Below are 22,350 nucleotides of genomic sequence, written 5' to 3'. Positions count from 1 at the left end.
GCTGTTGTCCTGTTTTCTGCTTCCTTTCAAAGCAAAAATATAGATTTGCGTATATTTGCAGTCTCCCCTTCCTTGCCTCTCAGTCTTCCCTGAAAATCTATTCCAGTTAGGTCTGCATCCTTGTCATGCTGAAGTGACTCTTATGAAGGTCACCAAGGACCTCTGTCTTATCAAATTCAATAGCCGTTCCTGCCTTTACTCATTTACATTCCTTACTCATCTTCTCAGCAATGTTGGATATAATTGACAACTTCTGCCTTCCTGAAACAATAATTCTCTGAGCTTCAACATATGGCATTATACTCTTCAGATTTTACTCTTTCTCACTGGCCAGTCCCTCTCAATTTCCCTGACTAGCTTCTCTTCTAAATGTTATAGGATCTCAGGCTCAAGAATGTTCCCTATCTTCATTCTCTCTAGGTAATCTCATTCAGTCCCAAGGCTTAAATATATACGTACCAATAACTTGCACATTTTCTTTTTTAGATGGAGTTTCGCTCTTGTTGCCCAGGCTGGAGTGCAATGGTGCGATCTCAGCTCACTGAAACCTCCGCCTCCCAGGTGCAAGCGATTCTCTTGTCTCAGCCTCCCAAGTAGCTTGGATTACAGGCATGCACCACCATGCCCAGCTAATTTTTTTGTATTTATTAGAGACGGGGTTTCACCATGTTAGGCTGGTCGCAAACGCCTGACCTCAAGTGATCCACCCGTCTCGGCCTCCCAAAGTGCTGTGATTATAGGCGTGCACCACCACGCCCGGCCAACTTGCACACATTTATCTTATTTTCCATCATTGCCCTGAGCTTCAGACTGAAATACCCACTGCATTTTTAACACAACCATCTACCTAGTTCAGGTCACAAACTAGAAGTCACCTTGCTAGCTCTCTTTCCCTCAGCCCTTACATGCAGTCTGTCAGCAAGTCCTGCTGGATCTATCTCCAAAGTGGATACTGAACATTACCATAGCTCCCTATCTGTTGCTACCATCTTAGTTCAATCCACCATTATCTATTAGTCTTGCTACTGTCCTTTCTTCCCATAGTAGCCAGTGCTCTTTCTGAAACAGTAGGTCACACCACTACTGTTTAAAACTCTCCAGTGGCTCCTTGTTGCACTAACAATAAAATCCAAATACCTTAAAAAGGCTGGCGAGATCCTGTGAGATGTGGTCGCTGCTATCTCTCCAGTTCCACCCCCTGCCACTCTTGTCCTTGCTAACTCAGTACAAGAGACATTAGTACAGATAGCTCTTTTACCACCTCAGCTTGCCAAGCTTTTTCCCACTGGGGCTTTTGCAACACTTATTCTTTCTTCCGGGAATATCCTTCGCACCCACCTTGAAAGGCTGCTCCTGCTCTTTTTATTCGATTCTGAGCATGTCACTCCTCAGAAAAGGCCATCTCTGACTTCTCTCCATTGTTATCCAATTACCATGTCTTATTTTCTTCTTAGCACCCATTGCTGTCAAAATACATTAGATGTGTTTGTCCACACATCATCTTTCACCACTGAAATATAAATTCATTAGAGCAGGAATTCTATTTTCTTCTACATTGTACCCCCTAGTACCTAGAGAAGTATCTGGCATACAGTAAAGTTCAATAAATATTTGTTAAATTAATGTATATTGATGCTGATGTGATTTTACAAGGTCAATTTTAACTGATACCTAACTTCAACAAAAAGAACCCTCTGCCACTTGACTGAACCTGTACCTTTGGACGAGTTTCTTATCCACTGAGCTGTAATTTACTCATATGTAAAATGGTACTTTTTACCTCATAGGGCAGGTGTTGAGAATTAAATGAAGTGCATGACAACACAGTAAACACTTGAAAACTGAAGCTAAGTGGTTTTTTTTTTCTTTTTACTTAATGTAGACATTACCATTACAAAGTGTCAAGTTTTTTGAATCTGGAAAAGTTCTTTTGGGCTTTTCTACAGATAGAAGAATGTTTTAGTCTAGTCAAGACTCATGGGTAGGGCCAGGCAAGGTGGCTCATGCCTGTAATCCCAGCACTTTGGGAGCCCAAGGCAGAAGGATCATCTGAGGTCAGGAGTTTGAGACCAGACTGGCCAACATATAGTGAAACCCCATCTCTACTAAAAATACAAAAATTAGCTGGTTGTGGTGGCGCATGCCTGTAGTACCAGCTACTTGGGAAGCTGAGGAGAATCGCTTGAACCCGGGAGGCAGAGGTTGCAGTGAGCCAAGATCATGCCGCTGCACTCCAGCCTGGACGACAGAGCGAGATTCTGTTTCTCAAAAACAAAAACCAAAAGCAAAAACAAAACCTCATGGGTAACATACTTTCATCTAAATTACCTGCCTTTTTATTTTTCAATAAAGTTTTTTCCTCTCCCTCGTCATTGTTCACGAAGAAACAGTGTTCTATGATTTCATTAAAGTCACTATAACATGAACTTCAAGATAGGAGAATGAAGTTGTGATGCTGATGCTCAGGGGGCATCTTGGCTCACTTGAAGCCAAGATTTTTCTGCACACAAAGTTCAGATCTGTGCCACAGGAAAAGGACTGCTCACGACACTTTGTCACAGCCATTCCTGAGGTCACAAATAGAGACAGCCTCTTGTATCTCCTCAAAAGGACTGTTTGACAGGGATTCTTCAAGTAGCAAAATAAGCAGACATCTCTTTCTGAAACTGATTCTTAATGAGCTATGAAAAATACATTTACATTTATCAGCACTGCTCATATGTTGTCTGCACAGCACTTATTACAGGAAAAAAGGAAGGAATCACCGATATTAGTATCATTTCTGTTTCCACATCTACTTCGCCTTCCTGCTCACCATTGCCACCACCCCCAGCACCTTCCCAGTATAACTGCTACATTGTGTCCCTGTATTTTTGGTTGAATAAACAAAAGGGCACTGAAGGCTGCCTTTGTAGCTTCCCCTATACCAAGTGAACATTTATTAAATAAGCTCAGCTACAGAGCATTTTCAGAAATCTCAGTGCAGCTTCATAATCATTAAGCAGAATATTTATCTAAAAACCTCTAACACTTAATACCAGTTACTCAGTATCTTAACCAACATGAAAATACAAAACAACCTTTTATTTTCTAGTAGTCCCCTCAGTTCTCTTTTATGATTCAGGGAACATTTGAATCTTTTCTAAAGTTTTTCCTTTTGATCGAAATCACTTCCTCTCTACTTTTCTAATGGCTTTATAACCCTTCAACAGTAGGTGGTGCCACAAATGCACAAAAGTAAATTTCTGTAGACCAACAGAACTGTCACAGCTTTATTTTGTGACTCATTATATTACAACATAGAAATATGCATTTTAATACTTCATATAAAGTTATTGACATACAAAATTTTTTTTCTTTTTTCCTTTTAATGAAAATGATTTAACTTAGAAATCTCTTGTGAAACTTTTGTCTAGTTTTGCAATTCTCAGATATTCCAGTGCAAAAATAGATCCCATTACAGACAGCGTAAAGTGCTTGGAATGAGGGCCAATGATGAACAAAGAGCACAAAAACAGCTTCATCTTAGGGTATAAGAAGGGATAATAGCATACCTAAATCCTTATGGAAATAGAAACATTCTAAGGGGGATGCAACAATTTTGAAAAGAATTAGAGCAATATTTCTACAGTATTACATTATTACTAGTAGATAATAACAAGGGTACAAATTAATGTCTCAATATCAAAGTGGTTCAGTATTACATGACACATGGCTCTTTGGAAAATATTTTACCTGATATATACAACCACAAGAAGAAAACACAGACAAATGGCTTTAGTCAATGATTACTATACAGTGAATGAATGATGTGCAACATTTAATAGTCACAAAGCATTTGCTTTCAGTACAGATAATGAAATACAGTAGTGTGAGGTTTGGTTGTTTTTTAACAATGAATTGTGCTGGGCATTTTTGTATAGAGGGCTTATTATTTTCTTCTGTATTTCTCATATTCACAGTTGTTAATAAGTTTTCTGAGGTGTCCCAAAGATGCAAAAGCAGAAATTTTTGAACACGTATTTTGAGAATTTCTGAAACTCACATAGGTACATTCCACAGGGAATATACAGAAATTTTGCTTGATTGAGTATAGAGTTGGTAAAAATTTCTACCAAAATTAGGTTTACACAGGAAAATGTAAAAGATTACTATTTTAAAAGGTAACACAGTATTAATGAAGATGTATAACTATAGATTGTTTCTAGCTTCAGAAGAGGTCCTTTCAATCTGTATTAAAATGTTGTGTTTTCTTCAAAATAGTTCACAGTGCCTTTTGATTTTGTAAAATATGGCCTTGAAGTCAGAGGAACCGAAGTAAGGAGTTGCTCATAGATTTACTATAATGAAGAATTAGAATATGATTTTAGTAAAATGAGGAAACCATAACTTTGGTTTTGAAAAATATTAAATGAGGAGAAATTATTCTATAAATTCTATATTTTTGAAGATACTGTAAAATGCAACGATGCCATATCACTAGTTATTGGAAATATGCCTTCATTACTTATATTTAAAATCAATATTGACTTTAACTTCTAAAACAATCATTTTTTTCTTTTTCAGCAGTGGGTTATATAATATTCTGTAAATTTTAAAAATATAGGAAGATTAATTTGAAATCTGAAGTCTTACACCTTTAGCGTTAATATTCAAATTTTGGAAAAAGTGGAAGAAGTTAGTAATGATATTGAAAGATCACTTGAACTTCACCAAACAATAGTTCTCTCATATTTTTCTTTTCTCTCAAGACAGTTAACAGTAAGTATTAGTGAAACACTGTTTTTAAAAATGTTTACTGACTAGAAAAATAAGACTGGGTTAGAAAACTCTGAAAAATGCTCCATATGGAAGCATTTGTTGTTTTTATATTTTTCTTGACTAGTGATTGAAGAGATGAAAAATTTGAGACTGTCAGATTTAATGGGGTATCCAATATCTGCAAAGCCAATTATTTGAAGGTACTAAATGCCATAAACACAAGTTGTGTTTTTCAGCAAGTTTTCAAGCTAGCTGTTTTCCCTGTTGAAGAATTCATTGTTTAGACTTGTGACCCTTATACTTTCTTGGCTTTTGCATTGTTGCAATTAAAAAAAAAAAAAAAACAAGCTGCCCAATATTGTTACAGTGGGCTCCTACAACCACAAGACAACCTATGTTTGTAAACCAGTGAGCTGAATAACATGGCACAGGAAGTGTACTGAGACTTAATTTCTTTCTACTCTTATACATACGTACATATTCTTTCAGCTACAGCATACACTCAAAAAATATTTGATGAATTGAGATTAAGAGTATCCTAAATGATCTGAAAGAAACTCAAATATAATGTCATGAGATCTTGACCATCACGTTGCTTTCTAGGCACTAGTCATGACTGATATGCAAACTTACATAAGAAAATAAAAATAGTGGGGCAGTGGCCATACTCCTCTATACCACAGGGTTCTACAAAGAGGCCATTCTAAGGATTCAGAAGTCACTGATAGAACTTAAAATTCCAAGTAACATTAAAAAGTACAAAGATTTTTGTCAAAATACAACTCCATCTTTTCATTTTCTAGATTAATTTAAAAAGCCAGAAATAATACACTTGTGTCAGATAAACATCTTGAGATGCAGTGTACCATGTTAGCAGACAGTCAGGACAAATGGGCACAGGCTTCCCTAGGTTTGAACGCACAATCTCTTTAATCCCATGCCCTGGCTTCAGCAGCTTGCAGCCCCAGCAGTTTGGCTGTTGATTCTTTGCCTCTTACCAGGATCTAAGTATATTTAAGAGTCTCATAAGGATGACCCTGTAGACCCATGGCTCGAAGCACAGGACAATATAACAATGGAACCAAGTTTCCTGTGCCTAGAGACACCCACATTTTTGTTGCATGTTACTGCCACCAGAACAGCTTATCAGAGGGAATCAAAGCAGGATGTTAGCCACACATGGCACCATTCTGTCAACTGATATTCAATGTTGATAGACTCTGAGAAGAGCAGCTTTCACAAAAGTGAGCATGACACACCATGGTGCTTCAAACTTTCTGAAAAACTTGGCACTAATAACTCTGGCACACTCATTGCCAGCAATGGATGTGTCACCGGGAAACCAGTCTCCTGGCATGGCATGGCTTAGTGAATGAGGATGTGCATACCTTTTGATTTTGATCAATAATCGCTGGCCATGATTACTTGATGAATTATTGTTGCAACCCCAGTGAGAATACACAGGAACAACAACAACAAAAAAAAAGTGTGAGTTCAAACCCATATGTCCATTGGGTTCCATAATAGAGTTTCACATAGGTATAGGTAAAAAACTAAATTCAAGTCTTTCACTTGAGAGCCATACAAGACATAGGCTACAAAGGCACTGCCCCTGTAATGGAATTTTGTTTTCATTGCATTGAATTGCATTGCATTGAATAGTATCAGTACAGTATCCAGTTTACTTCTTCCCACATCAACTTCTGGCTCTTTTCTCCACAACACTTCACATGGTGCAAAGGAAAGTCTAGTTCCTCTTTACTTTCAGCCACCCCGTATGAACAGGATTCTTCATACATAGCTTTCTTTCACTTTCTCATCCTGTAGAAAAGATGTGAGAACTGCAACGTCCACTACTGTCTGGTTTTTGTGTAATGAGAGGTCCTTTAAGTGGTCATCATCACTTTGGTCCTTGGCAAAGTTCACAAATACCTGTTAAAAGATTAAGATGGACCTTTATAAATACCACTCAACTTGCTCATTCTTTATTCTAGTTCTGTTTTTCCAGATGTTGAAATTAGGTCAAGTAGGAGCATACAGAATTGCATAAATGGATTAACTAGAAAACTGTGTGTGAAGGAGGGAAGAATACTTGAAAAAAGCAATAACAACTTAAAAATAGACTTTTTTTCCCCCCTTGAAATGGGGTCTTGCTCTGTCCCCAGGCTGGAGTGCAGTGGCGAGACCTTGGCTCACTGCAACCTCCACCTCCTGGGTTCAAGCAATTCTCCTGCCTCAGCCTCGCAAGTAGCTGGGACTATAAGTGCGCACCACCATGCCCAGCTAATTTTTGTATTTTTAGTAGAGACGGGGTTTCACCCTGTTGGCCAGGATTATCTGGATCTCCTGACCTCATGATCTGCCCGCTCCTCAGCCTCCCAAAGTGCTGGGATTACAGGCATGAGCCACCACGCCCAGCCAAAAATTGACTTTCTATATCGCCCCCCACCCCTACATCACCAACTGCTCAGTCATCCATTTACTTCGGCACATACAGTCTTGATTAAAGGGAAGAGGGAAGAAAATATTTACTGAGTACTTATTAAGTGTCAGGACCTATTTGGTACTTTTTTATCTAATTTAAATAGGATTAGGCACCAAGTAAAATGCCTGGCCCATGGTAGGTGCTCACTAAATGGTAGTTTTTATGGTTATTATTACAGTAAATTCTCACAATAATCCTATAGAGTACATAGGCATCATCTCCCTTTTCAGGTTCAGAGAGGTTTAGTAAAAAGCGTAGCTAGGAATAGTAGATCAGGAATTCAAGCACCAATTCAAGATACAAACTGCTCTTGGACCTATGGGCGGGAGTGTGGGGGCAGGAATCCACACCCTGAGAAGTAAATCTGTTTTGACACTCAAAGCTTACTTGGTCAAGTGTTGTCTGAGAAACAGAGTAGTCTTCTATGTGGAGTCGCTTTTTGCTCTGGGAGAGGATGCTGAATATCCTGGCCAGAGAAGATAATGAAGATGGAAGCTGGTATTGTAGCATGTTCCGGTGTTTCTCTTTTAGAACACTTCCAGGAAATGCAAGTCCAAAGAAATCCTGGACAGGCTTCAGGTCCGGGTTGGACCCTGCTATTCGTACAACTATTGTATAACCATCTCCAAACCTGAAAGCAGGAAAAAATACCCAAATGGAGGATGTCCAGAAAACTATTTAAAAGAATACTGAACCCTGGGAACCCAACTTGTGCCATGAAAAAGGGCGGCCCCTGGCAGGCCCAGAAATAAGTTTCTGAGAGAAGGAACCAGTTATCATTTACTAAATACTTATTTTATGTGAAGCACCATGCCATGTGCTGTAAATACATGATCTCCTTTAATCCTCACCTGGACCCATGAAGTCTGACACATGTTACAGAGAAACTGAGGCCCAGGGAGTTAGTCACTTGCCCATGGCTCAGAGCTCATAATTGGTAGGGCCAGGATGCAAACCCATTTGTGTTTGACTCCAAAGCTTGCGCTCTCACCAGTACTGGCATATGTAAATTTTTTTCATTTCATCTATAGCACAAAGCTAGGAGGTAGATCTTCCAGGGAAACTGACTCTTACAGTAGTTAAGTAACTTGCCCAAGAGTCACAGAACCAGTAAATGGTAAAGACAGAATTTGAATGCAGTTCGGACTTCAAAGCCCTCATTCTTTCCACTATACTGTTTTGCTCAGTTTTATTTCCCTTTATTTTAGAGCCACCATTTATATACTCACAAAAGAATAAATATCAAGCCTTCTCACTAGGCACTATCCCAAAGAAATTATCTTTATTACCTATTTTTTAGATGCTGGACACTGCCAAGGCACCTGAACCTTCCATTGACCATGATTGCCATCCTAGTGCAAAGAGCTTCACATTCTTCCATACTGCGGTAAAACAGAAAGAGGTTTTAGTTTTAGAGAGATTCTCTGTAACCATAAGAACATCACCATGACTTCCAGCATTCCAGCTTCCTAGGGAATTGTATTCTGTTACAAGTACATGTGGATATAGGGATGATGCTGTTCAGTGTAGTAGTGTTTACAATTGTGAACAAGTTGGAAATAATCCAAATGTCTACAAAAGGGGGAATAGTTAAATAAGAGTATATCCTAATGGAATACTATCCAGCTATAAGAAATGACACCTAAATGCACTGACTTGGAATAATGTTTACAATATATTAAGTGAAAAAGAGCAGTATTTATGCTGGGCTTGCATTTTTGTAAGAATATGCATAAACACACACACACACACACACACAGATTTGCATAGGAAAATTCTGCAAACATAAACAGCCCAGTGAAGACAGTAGTTGTCTCCAAGTCATATAATTTCAGGTAATAATTGTTTTACTCTTTGCTTTTCTGTATTTTCTAATTTTTACAAAATGATCGCATATTCTACTTGGAAAGTTAAAACATCCCACAGTGAGGAACCCAAGACTTTACTACGGACCTATGAGATGTAAGCACTACTGATCTCCCCTCCTTGACAACACTTAGGGCACAATTCCACAAGAACCGCCGGGCTTTGGGATCCATGCCTGTGGTGGGTTCATCCTGTAATTAGAATAAAATAAGTCTTATTTGCTGGGGGGGAAAAAAATCAAAGATAAATTTGTTTTTAAATGCAGAAGCATCTTTGCAACAGCTTAAATTTTAACTTGCCATTCTAGTTATTTCTTGATGAATCAAAGACTTAGAGTAACTTTCAAATTCATTTGTAAACAAGGTCATTATTATAAATGTCTTATTGATGCAGGAAACTCAAATATTCTGAGTACTTTTTTATATAATTAAATTTCTCCAAATAAATAGGGAAGGAAAAAGGCCATTTAGTTGTAATTATCTTTTCATGACTGATAAGTATATACTAAAACAACTTTTTGTCTGAAATCTCTATTGAAGTCAGTATAAGATTGGGGTGAAATTCCTTTTTTATTTAAATTCCAGCTCACTCAGATTACCCTAGTATATTGCAATTGTTAGCCTTACAGAAACAAATTCCAGACCGAGGTGGAATACATAAAAGCCTCAAAGGCTTCTTCCCGTAATAACATCAATGCTCTTATCTACAGAAGAAAAAGGGTCAAGGGCCACTGCCCAGTCTGATCTGTTTTTCATCTATCCGTGTGTAAGGAACTATGACCTAGTTGCTACCTTGGGGATTTTAAAGCTATGTCTTAAAGCTATGTCCACACTCTTCATTTTCAGGGAATGAACACAAAGATGATTAGAAAGAATGTTCCAGAGAAAGATCAAATCACATATCCAGCCTCAATCACACTAAGAAACAAAGTGCTTGGAGTGCCTCTATTTGGGAGCATCTGCAGGCATGGTACAGCCACCCCAGTGTGTGCCAAGGGAGAAGCTTCCCTCTGCTTTTCCAAGGTTGCTCTGCTGTCCCTGGGGGAAGACAAGCCAATCATACAACAGCCCTGGACATATAGGACTTTTGAACAGTCATGTTTTCCACTCAGGCCAGAACAATAGTTTTCCATCCACAGTTATACTCACCAGAAACACCACAGGAGGCCCGCCGATCAAAGCCATGGCTGTAGAGAGCTTGCGTTTGTTGCCTCCACTATAGTTACCAGCATATTTTTCTCCATACTTCACGAGGCCCAGTTTCCGAATCGCCCACTCACCAACCTACAGTGATAAAAAGCACCTTGACTTTGGTCTGGCTTGGGAATTTTATCATGCTGTCCTACACATACATGTATGAAAGTTCTTTCACTGAGTAGGACTAGATTCTATAATCATAACCTGACAACTGGTGAGGAGCCAAAGCAGGGAGAAGGGACTCGTGTGGTGGGAGCAGCACTCCCTCTCTGCCCACCCAGCCCTGCCCCACCACCGTTACAGTTTCCACCCTGAAAGCAGATACAAAGAACCAGCATTTTGTGCTGCTGCATTCATGAGGAAAAACAGCCTGAAGTCAATGCGTGTGGAAAAGCCATAAGGTATATATTGTCAGGATGCCAAAAGAGACAGGCTGGCTTTCAGGTGCCCACAGTACCTTGCCAACTTCTTTCTCTGGGACTCCTCTCAAAAGGGCAAAGAACTCCACGTGTTCTCTCCCAGTCAACAGCTCTGTGATGGCATCAAACTGAGGGCAGTAGCCCATGTTCTGATGTACTTCATGGATGTTTGATAAGATACTGCAAAGGACAAGAAAACTACTTAGATTTTAAGCAGGTAGAGATACTCTGGTCAGACAATCTGGCCTAATGTTCCTGTAAAGTGTGCTTCTCCATTACAAAGATACCAATACATCTGCTGCTACTTGAAAGCACAGCCTTTCTGCCCCCAGGATGCTAGCTCTTCCTGGCAGGCAGGGTTCCTGCCTCTACCCTCCCCAGTCCTTGCACCTCCCTGGTTCTCTGAACACTTCAGTCTGCAGCTGCAGTCCCATTTCAGAATTTCTGAGGTCATGCCAACCACTGCACATTCTTTACCAACAATCGCAGTCACACTACCCCAGGGCTTTAACGCTAAGGCCCCATCCTAGACTTCACTCATATGCACCATTCACATGCACCAAATGAGAAGGCCCAGAAATTTTTAGTGTGAGCAACACAGAACCTAGAGACACAATTTACGTGGTGGTGGGGTGGTTTTGGGGTTCTATGAAGCCAGTCAAGTGAAGAATCAGATGTGAGAGAAGTTCAGTGTTCACATTCCAGACTGATGACTGCACCTCAGCCACAGCGGCATTGCCATGAACTTGGCCTTCTGGCAGCATTCATTCCTCTCTGTGTATCTAATTAGCACCCCCAGGGTCAGCCTTTTTCAGAATTAGGATTGAGGCACACATGGACACCATGCCAGGCCCTCACAGCTATACCAACCAAATCAGTTCTTACAACCAGTTCCTGTGACAAACCTTACTATGGGCTGGTTATTACTGCCACTGCTATATGTGTCAGGAGCTTGGTACTAGTAGCAAGCCTAGGAAAGCAGTTGTGCAGCGCTAGGCCTGCTATTCCCAGAATGTCTGTTCTCTTAGGATTCCTTTACATTGCTACTGCAAAAATGTAAGAGACAGGAGAGGAGATCATGAATACATTAATTTCCTTGCTCTTTTCAATTTTATTGGCTATCCCCCTGTCCAGTGTGTTCAAATTGTGAGTCATTGTTCATTAGTGGGTTGGGAAATAAATTTAGTGGGTCATGACCAGCACTTTTTAAATGACGCAGTATAAGGTAGAATAAGAAATAGCAGAGTGCACTACAATTAGTAACAGTAGGTACTGCTTTATGAAACTTTAGGTTATACATGTGTCTACATGTCTGTGTGTACATACTAGGTTGAGATATAAAATGTATTTCCCACAAGGGTCATGGTCAAAAAACTCTGAAAGCCACTGCCTTGTACTTTGTCTCCACATAATAAGTCCAGAGAAGCCGGGCGCAGTGGCTCGCGCCTGTAATCCCAGAACTTTGGGAGGCTGAGGCAGGTGGATCACCTGAGGTCAGGAGCTCGAGACCAGTCTGGCCAACATGGTGAAACCCCGTCTCTACTGAAAATACAAAAAAATTAGGCAGGCATTGTGGCGGGCACCTGTAATCTCAGCTACTCAGGAGGCTGAGGCAGGAGAATCGCTTGAACCTGGGAGGCGGAGGTTGCAGTGAGCCAAGGTCACGCCATTGCTCTCCAGCCTGGGCAGTAAGAGTGAAACTCCGTCTCAAAAAAAAAAAAAAGCCCAGAGAAGCCCCACATATTTAAAGTACTTAGAGTAACATTATCTAAGAAGCCTATAAAATGTAGCTGTATTCCCAAAGATCAGATTGCTTTGTGACCTGTGCAGTCTCAGAAAATGGCCTAATGGTGGCTCAGTCAATTTATATGCTCTTTAGAGAGGGCAATTTACTTTGTAGGAATTGTTCCTGAGGAAATAATAAAAGATGTATACAGGGACATATTTACATAGTGAAAAATGGAAACTAATATGTGTCCAACATTTATAAGGAATTTATTAAATAAATTATAGGTACATGTACATAGGGGAATTTTATGTAGCAATGTAAAATTCCACATCTTAGGAAATGTAACCCATTGGGAAATATTCATAATACACTCATTAACAATAAAAACTAATTTTAAATTCTACATACAGTATGATCTCAATTGTATGGCACATTTATATGTGTATATAAGACAGATGTGGGGTGATGGAAAAGTTCTAAAACTGGATTGTGGTGATGGTTGCAAAACTCTCAATTTACCAAAAATCACTGAATTATACTCTTAAAAAACAAGCAAATTGTATTGTATGTAAATTATACCTGAATAAAGCTGTTAAAAGAAGAGAATGAGACGGAAAGGAAATGTAAATTGTGATTATCTCTAGATATTGAAATCATGGATGATTTTATGTGCTTCTTTACCCTTTACTATATTTCAACGTTCTTATGAACTCTAAAAATACCACTGTAATAAAAAATAACAACCTATTTCTTTAAATAAATTAAAAATAAAGTCTTTGCAGCAAAATACAGGCCACTTCTTTTCTCACCTATTTTTGTTAAGGAAAGCATCTCCTCTGGTAACAGTGGTATCTCCTGTTAACATCTTGAAAGTTGATGATTTTCCAGCCCCATTAACTCCCAGGAGCCCAAAGCACTGAAAAGGAAAGATTAAGTTGTATAAGCAAACTCTAAAAACATGAATATATATGCCCCTAACACGTAACCACCTCAAACCTTCAATTCTTAAATGTCAGAGAATAATCAAATATTTTCTTGGTTTTAACACATCGTATAGATATTTAAATATGTATTTCATAATGGGACCATTTTAAGTGTGGCTGTATTTATAAATATTATTTGAGTTGTCAGGTTGAGGCCAAAGTTAATGTGTGAAAAACAGTAATGAAAGCCAGCTAGCCAAATTGCACCACCTACTCTGGCAAAAGGGCATAAAAGAACACAAACGGAAACCAGAAAGGAGAAAATCTATTTTTAAAAAACTATTTGAATGTCATGACCATCCCAAATGGATCACAAAAGCATGTTTTAGATGTGCGTGCTTTTTCTGTTTTTGTTGTTGAGATGAGTCTCACTCTGTCACCAGGCTGGAGTGCAGCAGCACAATCTGGGCTCACTGCAACCTCCCCCTCCTAGGTTCAAGCAATTCTCCTGCCTCAGCCTCCCGAGTAGCTGGGACTACAGGAATGCACTACTATGCCCAGCTGATTTTTGTATTTACAGTAGAGATGGGGTTTCACCATGTTGGCCAGGATGGTCTCAATCTCCTGACCTCGTGATCCGCCCACCTCGGCCTCCCAAAGTGCTGGGATTACAGGAGTGAATCACTGCGCCCGGCCCCATGCTTTTTCTTAAATTGTATTGGATTCTCTAAAATCATTCTCTTGACATACAAGGTCCCTTTCTTCTCGATGACTAATTGCTCCATCCTGGCATAAATACAGAAGCCTTTAAAATCCACTTTTACCTCTTAACGAGCATCGTTGCTTGATTGGGTAGAGATAGTCTGAACTAATAGGGACAGACGCAATATAGACCAAGTGTCTTTACCTCACCAGGAGGAATGCCCACGCAAATCCTGTCAACAGCAGGCTTCCGCTTCCTTCTATATATCTGCAACAAACAAAATGTAAACATTCATAAGCCTCAGTGACTCACAGCTCTCCCAAGCAACTGTGGAAGGCAGGACTATAAACCACATACACTGCAACATAAGACTTGTCAATAACCCTAAGCCATAGGCATATTTGATGTGCCAAGAGCCTTGGTCTGCGTTTGTGGCGACTGGCTTCTGAATGATTCTGAAGCTCAAAATAAAAGTGAACTTACTTTTTAACCTGTCTTTTTAGAACCGTATCATTCATTATTATCTACATAATTTTTCATCTATTCAACATATATATGTATTGCAGGTATTTTAAAAATTAAATTCCACAGAGTAGAAATTTGTAATAAAAATATTGCAAATACTGTACAGATTCCAAAAAAGTAAAATTTGGAGATGCTGGCATCTAGAGGGCTGATATAGACCCTCTTGAACACTGGCAATATATCAGCTTTTTGGACTATGAAACTCAAACTCAAAATCAACCATTTATTCTCTCTACCTCAGTTTTGACTAGATATACAATATTAGTATGTTTTAATAACTAACACATAAATGTAAGCATATAAAACCAATGTATTCGAGAATGGGAATTCATATCACAAAAGAATTCTCAGTAAGAATTCTTTAAGAAGTCTCCATGGTGTTTTTAAAATAAAATTGACAGAACCTTGGTATAGATGTACATTTTGGGAACACATGCCCTTTTATTAAGCAAGTCAGCAAACTGCTGGGTTACAGCACATAAAGCTGAAAAAAACTGAAGATGAGCTATTGTAACCTGTACTCTCTCACCTTCGTCAACTCCTTGATTTCTAAGATATCATTCTGGCCTCCACCATCAAGAATTCTCTGTCTTTCCCGCCTCACATCTTCATCTTCATCATTCAGAGGAGGTAGCTTTGCATTTACAGGTCTTGGGGGAAAAAACAAGAAAAATGAACCTTTCAAACTATTTTTCAGGACAAAGATTCAGTCTCTAATGTAGTATTATAAAACCTACTTGCCACAGTCTCCAGGATGGGCAGGGAGGGGGCTGCGGGATGCCCACATCAGGAAAATCAGTTTTATCACATATTTTGAGTTCAGTTCAATGCAACCCCCATTGGTGAGTGTTTCCCTGTGCACCTCCTCTGTGACCCTCAACCAGGTGCTCCACGGGTTCTAAGAAAAAGCTCACCTGGGCCTGATGAAGAATCTGTACTGGATCAGAACAGTAATGAGGAAGAACACCACCCCTTCCACGGCCATGGCGAAGAGGTTTCGTCCCACCAAGTCCCAAGATAATGGTGACACAAAGCGATTCTCCCCTAGTAGACACAATGCAGAGATCCGGTCAGAATGGAGGGATCAAAAACCATGGCCCTTCCTCAAATTTGGGCCTATGTTCCTTAAAATTCACCGATCTTCCAATAAACACAAATGGCTATCACCCATGACAAGGAAAAAAGAGTAACAAGGGAGTGATCACTTTCCAAGTCTGATTTGGGAAAACTTTTTATGACCCAGTATCGATCAGAATTTCAGAGCCAATGTGTATTCGATTTGTAACTTCACTGAAGATATCTAGTATTTCTTTTTTTAATGAGACATGCCAAAAATCCTTTTAAAAAGGCAAACGACCCAAGTAATTTTCAGTCAGTATTTTTAATAAATTCTAAGTTTTAGTAATAATAAATATCAGAAAGCACTTTAAGCAGATTCCCCTTTCAGTAGCATATATCCTAGTGAATCAATTAAACCACTAGATTCAATTAAATCTAGTTCCATGTAACCATTCCTTAAATTCCTTACATATCTCCTTTGTACCCCAAGTTGCAAAAAGCCCCTCTTCTATGAACAGTAAATAACATGGCCCATTTGACTATATTATCTAATGGATGAATAATAATCATATGGCTACAGGAGAAATATTTTTAACCATTCTAAAGGTAGAAAAAGATGTAATACATTATAATTTTATAGACTGTGTAAAAGATAATAAATGACCTCATCTGCAGGCACATGATTCGCCTAAAAGAGCCAAAGTTTGCATCTTTCCTTCTGATTCCCTGACCTTCTAATTCTCAAAGTTATGGTTTGACTTTTCCAGTGCTTCTAACCAACCCAGACAGTGGCATGAGCCAGTGGATCCAAGCAAATGCCACTATTTTCCTTACCTTCAAAACTGCCCTTTCACTTTTCTCAATGCTATCAGAGACACAGACAAATGGTTGTGTCACAAAACCCATGCCACAACCAGCTGTGTTGGCATGAGCCCTGTCACTGGGCATGGGGGTGGGGGAACATCCTGTGCTTAGTCACCTGCTTCTTTCCAAAACAAAGTTCAGGGTACCAAGGCCTATGCAGAGTGCCATCTCCATTAAAGCATCCTACAGCCACTGCTTCACTCACCAAACCTTTCCAGAGCATCAGCCATTGCCTGGTTTTTCACCATGTCGATGAGCCCTCGTCCCAGGCAAAAATGTGGGAAGATCAAGAACACAGACTTCAGGATATCATTGATATTATTCAGCTTCTAAAAAAAAAAAAAAAAATGGGAGGGAAGGGAGGGCGAGGGAGAAGAAACGGATGTCATTCATGGTTTATCCTAAAAATGTATCAAATTCTGAAATACGGGAGTGAAGAAAAAATTTGATTCTCTAGGGACAAACCGGACCTTTTAATTCAGATACCAATTAAATAGCGGCAGGCATAGCTGATGATATGTAGCAATAAAATTCTATTCTTTAGAAAATCTGGAGAAATGCTCTGAGTATGGAGAAATAATGAATGAAGCTTAGAAACAGGCTAGATTTAATTAAAGCAAATCCATTAAAAATCCCTTAGCATATTTGAAAAGCAAATTGCTCATGTCTGGGTCAATATTTGAGTTTCAGGATTTTGTCAGAATTTTAGAAATTCTTCTCAAATACATCAGAACTTATGATCCCACAAGGCAACAGTGGCCAAATATCTACCAACTGAATAAGGGGCTATACGCTGGATGCACTGTGCTAGGGCATGGGAGAGGCAACATTAGTAAGAAACAGACTCCACTCCGAGTAGGAAAAGTATGTAAACAGGAAATTACCACGTAAGTGGATGTGCGTTGTACTGGAGGCATGGACTGAGGACTCTGAGAGCACAGAGAAAAGAGAGAACACCCCCCAGCAGGTAAGGAAAGCTTCACATTTTAGCTAAATCTTGAAGGGCAAGGGATATACTACCAGACCCTGTGACGGAAGAAGAGCATTTCAAGCCAGGCCTACAGGAGCATGGTGGTTGGAGGCAACTCATCTGAAGCTTACAGCTGGGAAAGGGTGTGGTGGGTATGGACAGGAAGAGTTGTGCAACTGTAAAAGGCCTTGTGTGCTGTGTTTGGACAAAGGCAATGACAACCGGAATGGAGAGGAAGCCTTATTTTAGAGGTCCATACCTGGAAGAACTGACAACATAACCAGCTGAATGTGGGAAATCTGCAACAGCAAAGCAAGCATCTAGGATAACTCTAAGAGCCAGCTTGGGCAACCGAGTGGATGGTAGTGCCACTGAGTGTGACAGGGATGGCAAGAAAAGCATTGAGTTCCAAGGGGAAAGAAAACTAGGACATGTCCAGGTTGGGGTATCTATATACTATCTAAATGGAGCAATCCACTAGGCAAGTGAGAATTTGAGATTAGAGTTCAAGGTTATGATCAAGGCTAAAGGCATAGATCTTAGAGATGACAATAAAAACACCAAGAGAGGTGATGGTAAAAGCCTTAGGACTGAATGGCGTCGCCCAGCTCTCATGTGTAAAGTGGAAGGCAGAGGAGCTACTCTTGGTAAGAGCAACATTGAAAAAAGAAAGAAGTAAAAAAAAACTGTCAAAAGAAACTGAAAGGCTTGACCAGCAAAATGTAAGGCACAGCAAGAAAGAAAGGTGCTTTGCCTTCTCAGGGAGGACAGACTCTGAAGACAGGACAAGGCAGTCAGCAGTGTCAATACCACCGACAAGTGGAATAAGATCACAATTAAACACTGTCCTCTGGCTCCCAGAGATGCTCATCCCAGCAGGAGTGTTCTCTCTGCATGACTCACATTGTCGGTGAACAGCTCCAGCACAAAGGTGGCCACGCTGCCATTAATGCCAATGAAGAGGTTCACGCTGGTGAGCACGACATAGGCTGTGCTGGGGATCTTGAACACAAAGGAGGCTGGGTACATGAGAGGTGTGATTGACCACCTGTTGAGACACAAAAAGATAAGTGTCTACTGAGAGTCCCTGCCCTCCTTCTGACACTGGGCACCAAATGCCTTATCCACTGTGCAGCTCCCTCACTCAGAGGTGACTTACCCATACAGCAAAAGTAGAAGGGCTAGCACAGGCAGATTGGTGGAGGACACATAGGACTTCTGCTGGAAGCAGATGAAGATGATAATGACCAGTGTGGCAGGGACAACGTAATTGCACTAAAAGTGAAAACAAAGACATCCAGTTCACCCCTAAATCAAATATACAATGCATCACACAAGTTTTCACCATTATCAGACAAGAAAGGGCAGATAAACATATTGCAGAGTAACTCTGAATTAATGAAGCCACATAAACTATTAATCAAAATACCCGACAATACATTTTGACAAGCATTTTCCCCTTGGCTGATTTTATAAACTACATGCCCTTTCTGTCTTTCCAACAGTCAAGCCAAGGTGTCACACTCAGTAAACTTACTGAACGATGGATTCCCAGTCAGAGTAATTTTAATTTCACAGGCAGCAAATAAGCCTCTATTCTTCTTCCCGAAGATGACTGTGTCTGTTTCATCATTAATGCTATATTATAGTCTGCCCAAGTTCAATCTCACATGTAATCTATTTATGAGGTAACTGCTCATAACATGAATGTCAGAATTGTTTCATCGCACTGAGAATAATTTTAAAGTCTGTCCTGACAGTGTATCAAGCAGTAAAATGCAGAAATAAAGACTTGACGATAGGACAATTATGAGAATTCACAGCTGGCAGAGCAAAGCACCAGCAGGGAAGTGATAGTGGGGCTTGTCAGCCGCTAGAAGAACTGCAGCTTCAGACTACAGGGCTCTGCCTCAGTCCAATCCTACTTGATGTGTTTATCAACAACTTAGATGAAGACATGCTTCTAGCAAATTTCAGGAGCTCTAAAGCAGGGAGGGACAGATAATACCCAGGAAGACAAGAGATGGGTTCAGGGACTTGACCTTTCATCTCTGAATCACCTATGCCTGGCATAAGTCAGACACACAGCACTCAGTCTGTGTTTATTGAAAGGAGTAATTACTGAATCAAGATAAAACAAAAATAAAACCCATGTAATTTAATATGGATAAATATAAAGTTTAGTTTCAAAAAAATCAAATGAATTTGTATAGAATGAAGGAGACCTGAATTTCACAATCATTTGTGTGAAATGGAGGTTTTGGTTTACCACTAAGTTGCCAGTAAGACGGTGCTCCTTCCAAAATGCAAAATCTCTGTGCTGCAGTAATAGAAGTGTGAGCTAAAGATCAACTCCCTCTGGACCCATAACCATTCAGACCACAGCCTGAACACAAGGTTAATTCTTGGCTTTGCTTTTGAAAACGGACATTCACAATATACAGCATGGCCATACAAGGACAACCGGATCAGAAGAGTGACACAGTCTAAGGGGCTTGGTATAAACAGCAAAGATCTCATCATCATCTCCACCATCATTGCTCACATTTGTACAGTGCTTCGGAGGTTACAAGGTGTATTCTCATATATCATCTTATCTGGGTAATACTCAGGTTAAATGAGAGTATGAGAGTTATTTTTAAATATTCAGGGACTTGTTCGGTGGGAGAAGAATTAGATTTGCTCTGTGTAGCTTATAATTAATAGAAGTTACAGGGAGATATATTTCAGGGAGATATTGTAAAGTAGAGTTGAAATATAATTAGAACTTCAGAATTCCTTCAAATCCCCCATATTGGTCCAAATAGAAGCAATATATTGTGGCTGGCACAAAAACATATTTGCAATGGATGGATAAGCTGCTGATAAAATGTACAGAGTTTTCAAATGACAGATGGCTTTCCTAGTAAGGCAAAGAACATTCTGACTCTGGAGGTTAAAACCCATCAGAGAAGTTAGAGGCATTGACTTGGAGTTTGACTTGTATCTCTCTGATTCTTGGGAAAGTTGTCACATAGGAACTTAAGTGGGAGTGGTATTAATTTTCATCATTGTGTACAGAATTTTCCCTCTGGTGTGACATGAACTCTGGTAACCAATGCTGTGTTTGGTGTCATGAAAGTGACCACCTGCCTCTGGCTATTTCTTTTTCATACATCTTTAGAGTAGCTGGAACATTTCCTGATGATAGCCAGAGCTCTTTCTTTCTTATCCATATCAATCCATGGCCCTGACAGACATCAGAAAGATACAGCAGGCCTGTGTCCTTACCATATCCCAGACAAAATTAGAGAGCCAGTAGATGACAGGCTTCACTCCACTGATGAACTGCAGGTGTTTTGCTTTGCTGACCCGCTCCTGGATCAGGAATACGACAAAGCTGGCTGGGACGAAGGACATTGCAAAGATGACACAGATGGACACAAGGACATCCACTGATGTGGTCATCCTGGAGAGAAAAAGCGTGTGAAAATCTGAGGGGTCTTTGATGCAGTTAGGGCTCAATCAGTGAGGACATGGACACACAGACAAACACACACATACACACACACAGAGATATCTGAGGCACAGCCCAAGGAAAAACATCTGTTCACCAGACACATTTTATTCAGGGTTAAGATGATCATTTTTAAGTCTAAAAATATGACAATGTAAATGCCAAACTGATATTACTGAGGTCAAAAGAGTCCACTGTCACAATAAAACTAATGAAGGAAGTCAGAGTGGTTAATGGCATTCACTTTGGTCCACTGTTCATGACCTTGTAAGAGCAGTAAGTTGTAAATTTTCACACACAAAGGACTAGTGGGGCTTGAAAACTAAATGAGAGCAGAAATATTACTCTGTAACTACTCAAATAAATTAATATTTCTGGCTGTAAATCAACTTGAAAATAACAGTATGCAGCCTATTGATCTAACACATACAAAAATTCTGTCAGATTCTTATAAGAAGAATGGTCTTATAAGCCCATTACATGCGGTCTTGGTATGAAGATCCTAGTGTCCTGTATTAGTATCCTGTAGGAGTAAAGCAGAAACAGGAACTGCCATGCTCCACATACAGGAAAGGTATCTAATGTGCGTGAAATATCAACTCTGTGCTGAGTGCTGGGCTTGGCAATTTACATGAACTGCCTCATTTAATATCATACATCTATAAAGTTTAGAGACCAGATTCAAACCCAGATCTGTATGACTCCAAAGGCTGCATACTTTAAACTAGCTCATCCTGGCTTTAAACTTCACACACACACACACACACACACACACACACACACACACACACACACACACACAGCTTAATTTAGGAATTAAAGATACAAGCTAATAAAAACATATTCCACCAAATTTAAAACAGTGGTTTTTAAACAAATCAAACTGATTAAACACTTATAATTAAATTATAATTTAATTAACAATTTTTGAACTCACTTTATATGAATTCACTAAATGTTACGATTTTTACATATCAGTGTCATTTTCTCTTCTGCAGTTCAAGAAGCCCAACCAGCCAATTCATAAACTTATCACTTCTGCCCAGAGCCTGGATCAACCCAGATTTCTCATAATATAACGGTCTCTGCAGCTGTTCCCCTACAATGAGATTCACATTTTTCTCCCCTTCTCCATGACCCTCTCCCTTGCCCCACTCCATCTATACAGACCCAGCCACACTTACAGAGCCACCTCTGAGAGCTGCTGCTTGGTGAGATTCAGGGGATGATTGAAAGCAGTAATTCCATAATGGCTAGGGTTCTCTCCCTTTTGCAGGTTAGCCCGGAGAATGGCATTGTTGATGACATTCAGGAAAGAGCTGATTGCATGCCAGCCCTTGTTATTGAACCACAC

At 39.8% G+C, this 22,350-nt stretch overlaps 1 protein-coding gene across 3 annotated transcripts in view; it reads right to left on the bottom strand.

Annotated features, from left to right (window-relative positions):
* Positions 1-3,258: 3,258 nt before the first annotated feature.
* The window catches only part of ABCA1 (ATP binding cassette subfamily A member 1), a 147,304-nt gene continuing 128,212 nt past the window's right edge, over positions 3,259-22,350 (bottom strand). For 2 of the 3 annotated variants that reach the window (XM_001138040.6, XM_016961357.4), the window contains exons 36-50: positions 22,181-22,350; positions 20,771-20,948; positions 18,660-18,775; positions 18,404-18,548; positions 16,736-16,859; positions 15,522-15,651; positions 15,137-15,257; positions 14,287-14,349; positions 13,266-13,372; positions 10,766-10,907; positions 10,261-10,395; positions 9,200-9,303; positions 8,536-8,628; positions 7,634-7,877; positions 3,259-6,693 (exon numbers count right to left, since the gene is read on the bottom strand). In XM_001138040.6, coding sequence (XP_001138040.1) covers positions 6,553-6,693; positions 7,634-7,877; positions 8,536-8,628; positions 9,200-9,303; positions 10,261-10,395; positions 10,766-10,907; positions 13,266-13,372; positions 14,287-14,349; positions 15,137-15,257; positions 15,522-15,651; positions 16,736-16,859; positions 18,404-18,548; positions 18,660-18,775; positions 20,771-20,948; positions 22,181-22,350 — 2,013 coding nt within the window. In that variant the 3' untranslated portion in view covers positions 3,259-6,552. The remainder of the gene's footprint in view (positions 6,694-7,633; positions 7,878-8,535; positions 8,629-9,199; positions 9,304-10,260; positions 10,396-10,765; positions 10,908-13,265; positions 13,373-14,286; positions 14,350-15,136; positions 15,258-15,521; positions 15,652-16,735; positions 16,860-18,403; positions 18,549-18,659; positions 18,776-20,770; positions 20,949-22,180) is intronic. The other variant, XR_010148603.1, reaches the window with a different exon arrangement.

The sequence above is a fragment of the Pan troglodytes genome, chromosome 11, assembly GCF_028858775.2.
Source record: "Pan troglodytes isolate AG18354 chromosome 11, NHGRI_mPanTro3-v2.0_pri, whole genome shotgun sequence".
NCBI classification, from domain to species: Eukaryota; Metazoa; Chordata; class Mammalia; order Primates; family Hominidae; genus Pan; species Pan troglodytes.
The sequence above is the reverse complement of the archived record's forward strand: the minus strand, read 5'-3'. Positions and strand labels throughout refer to the sequence as shown.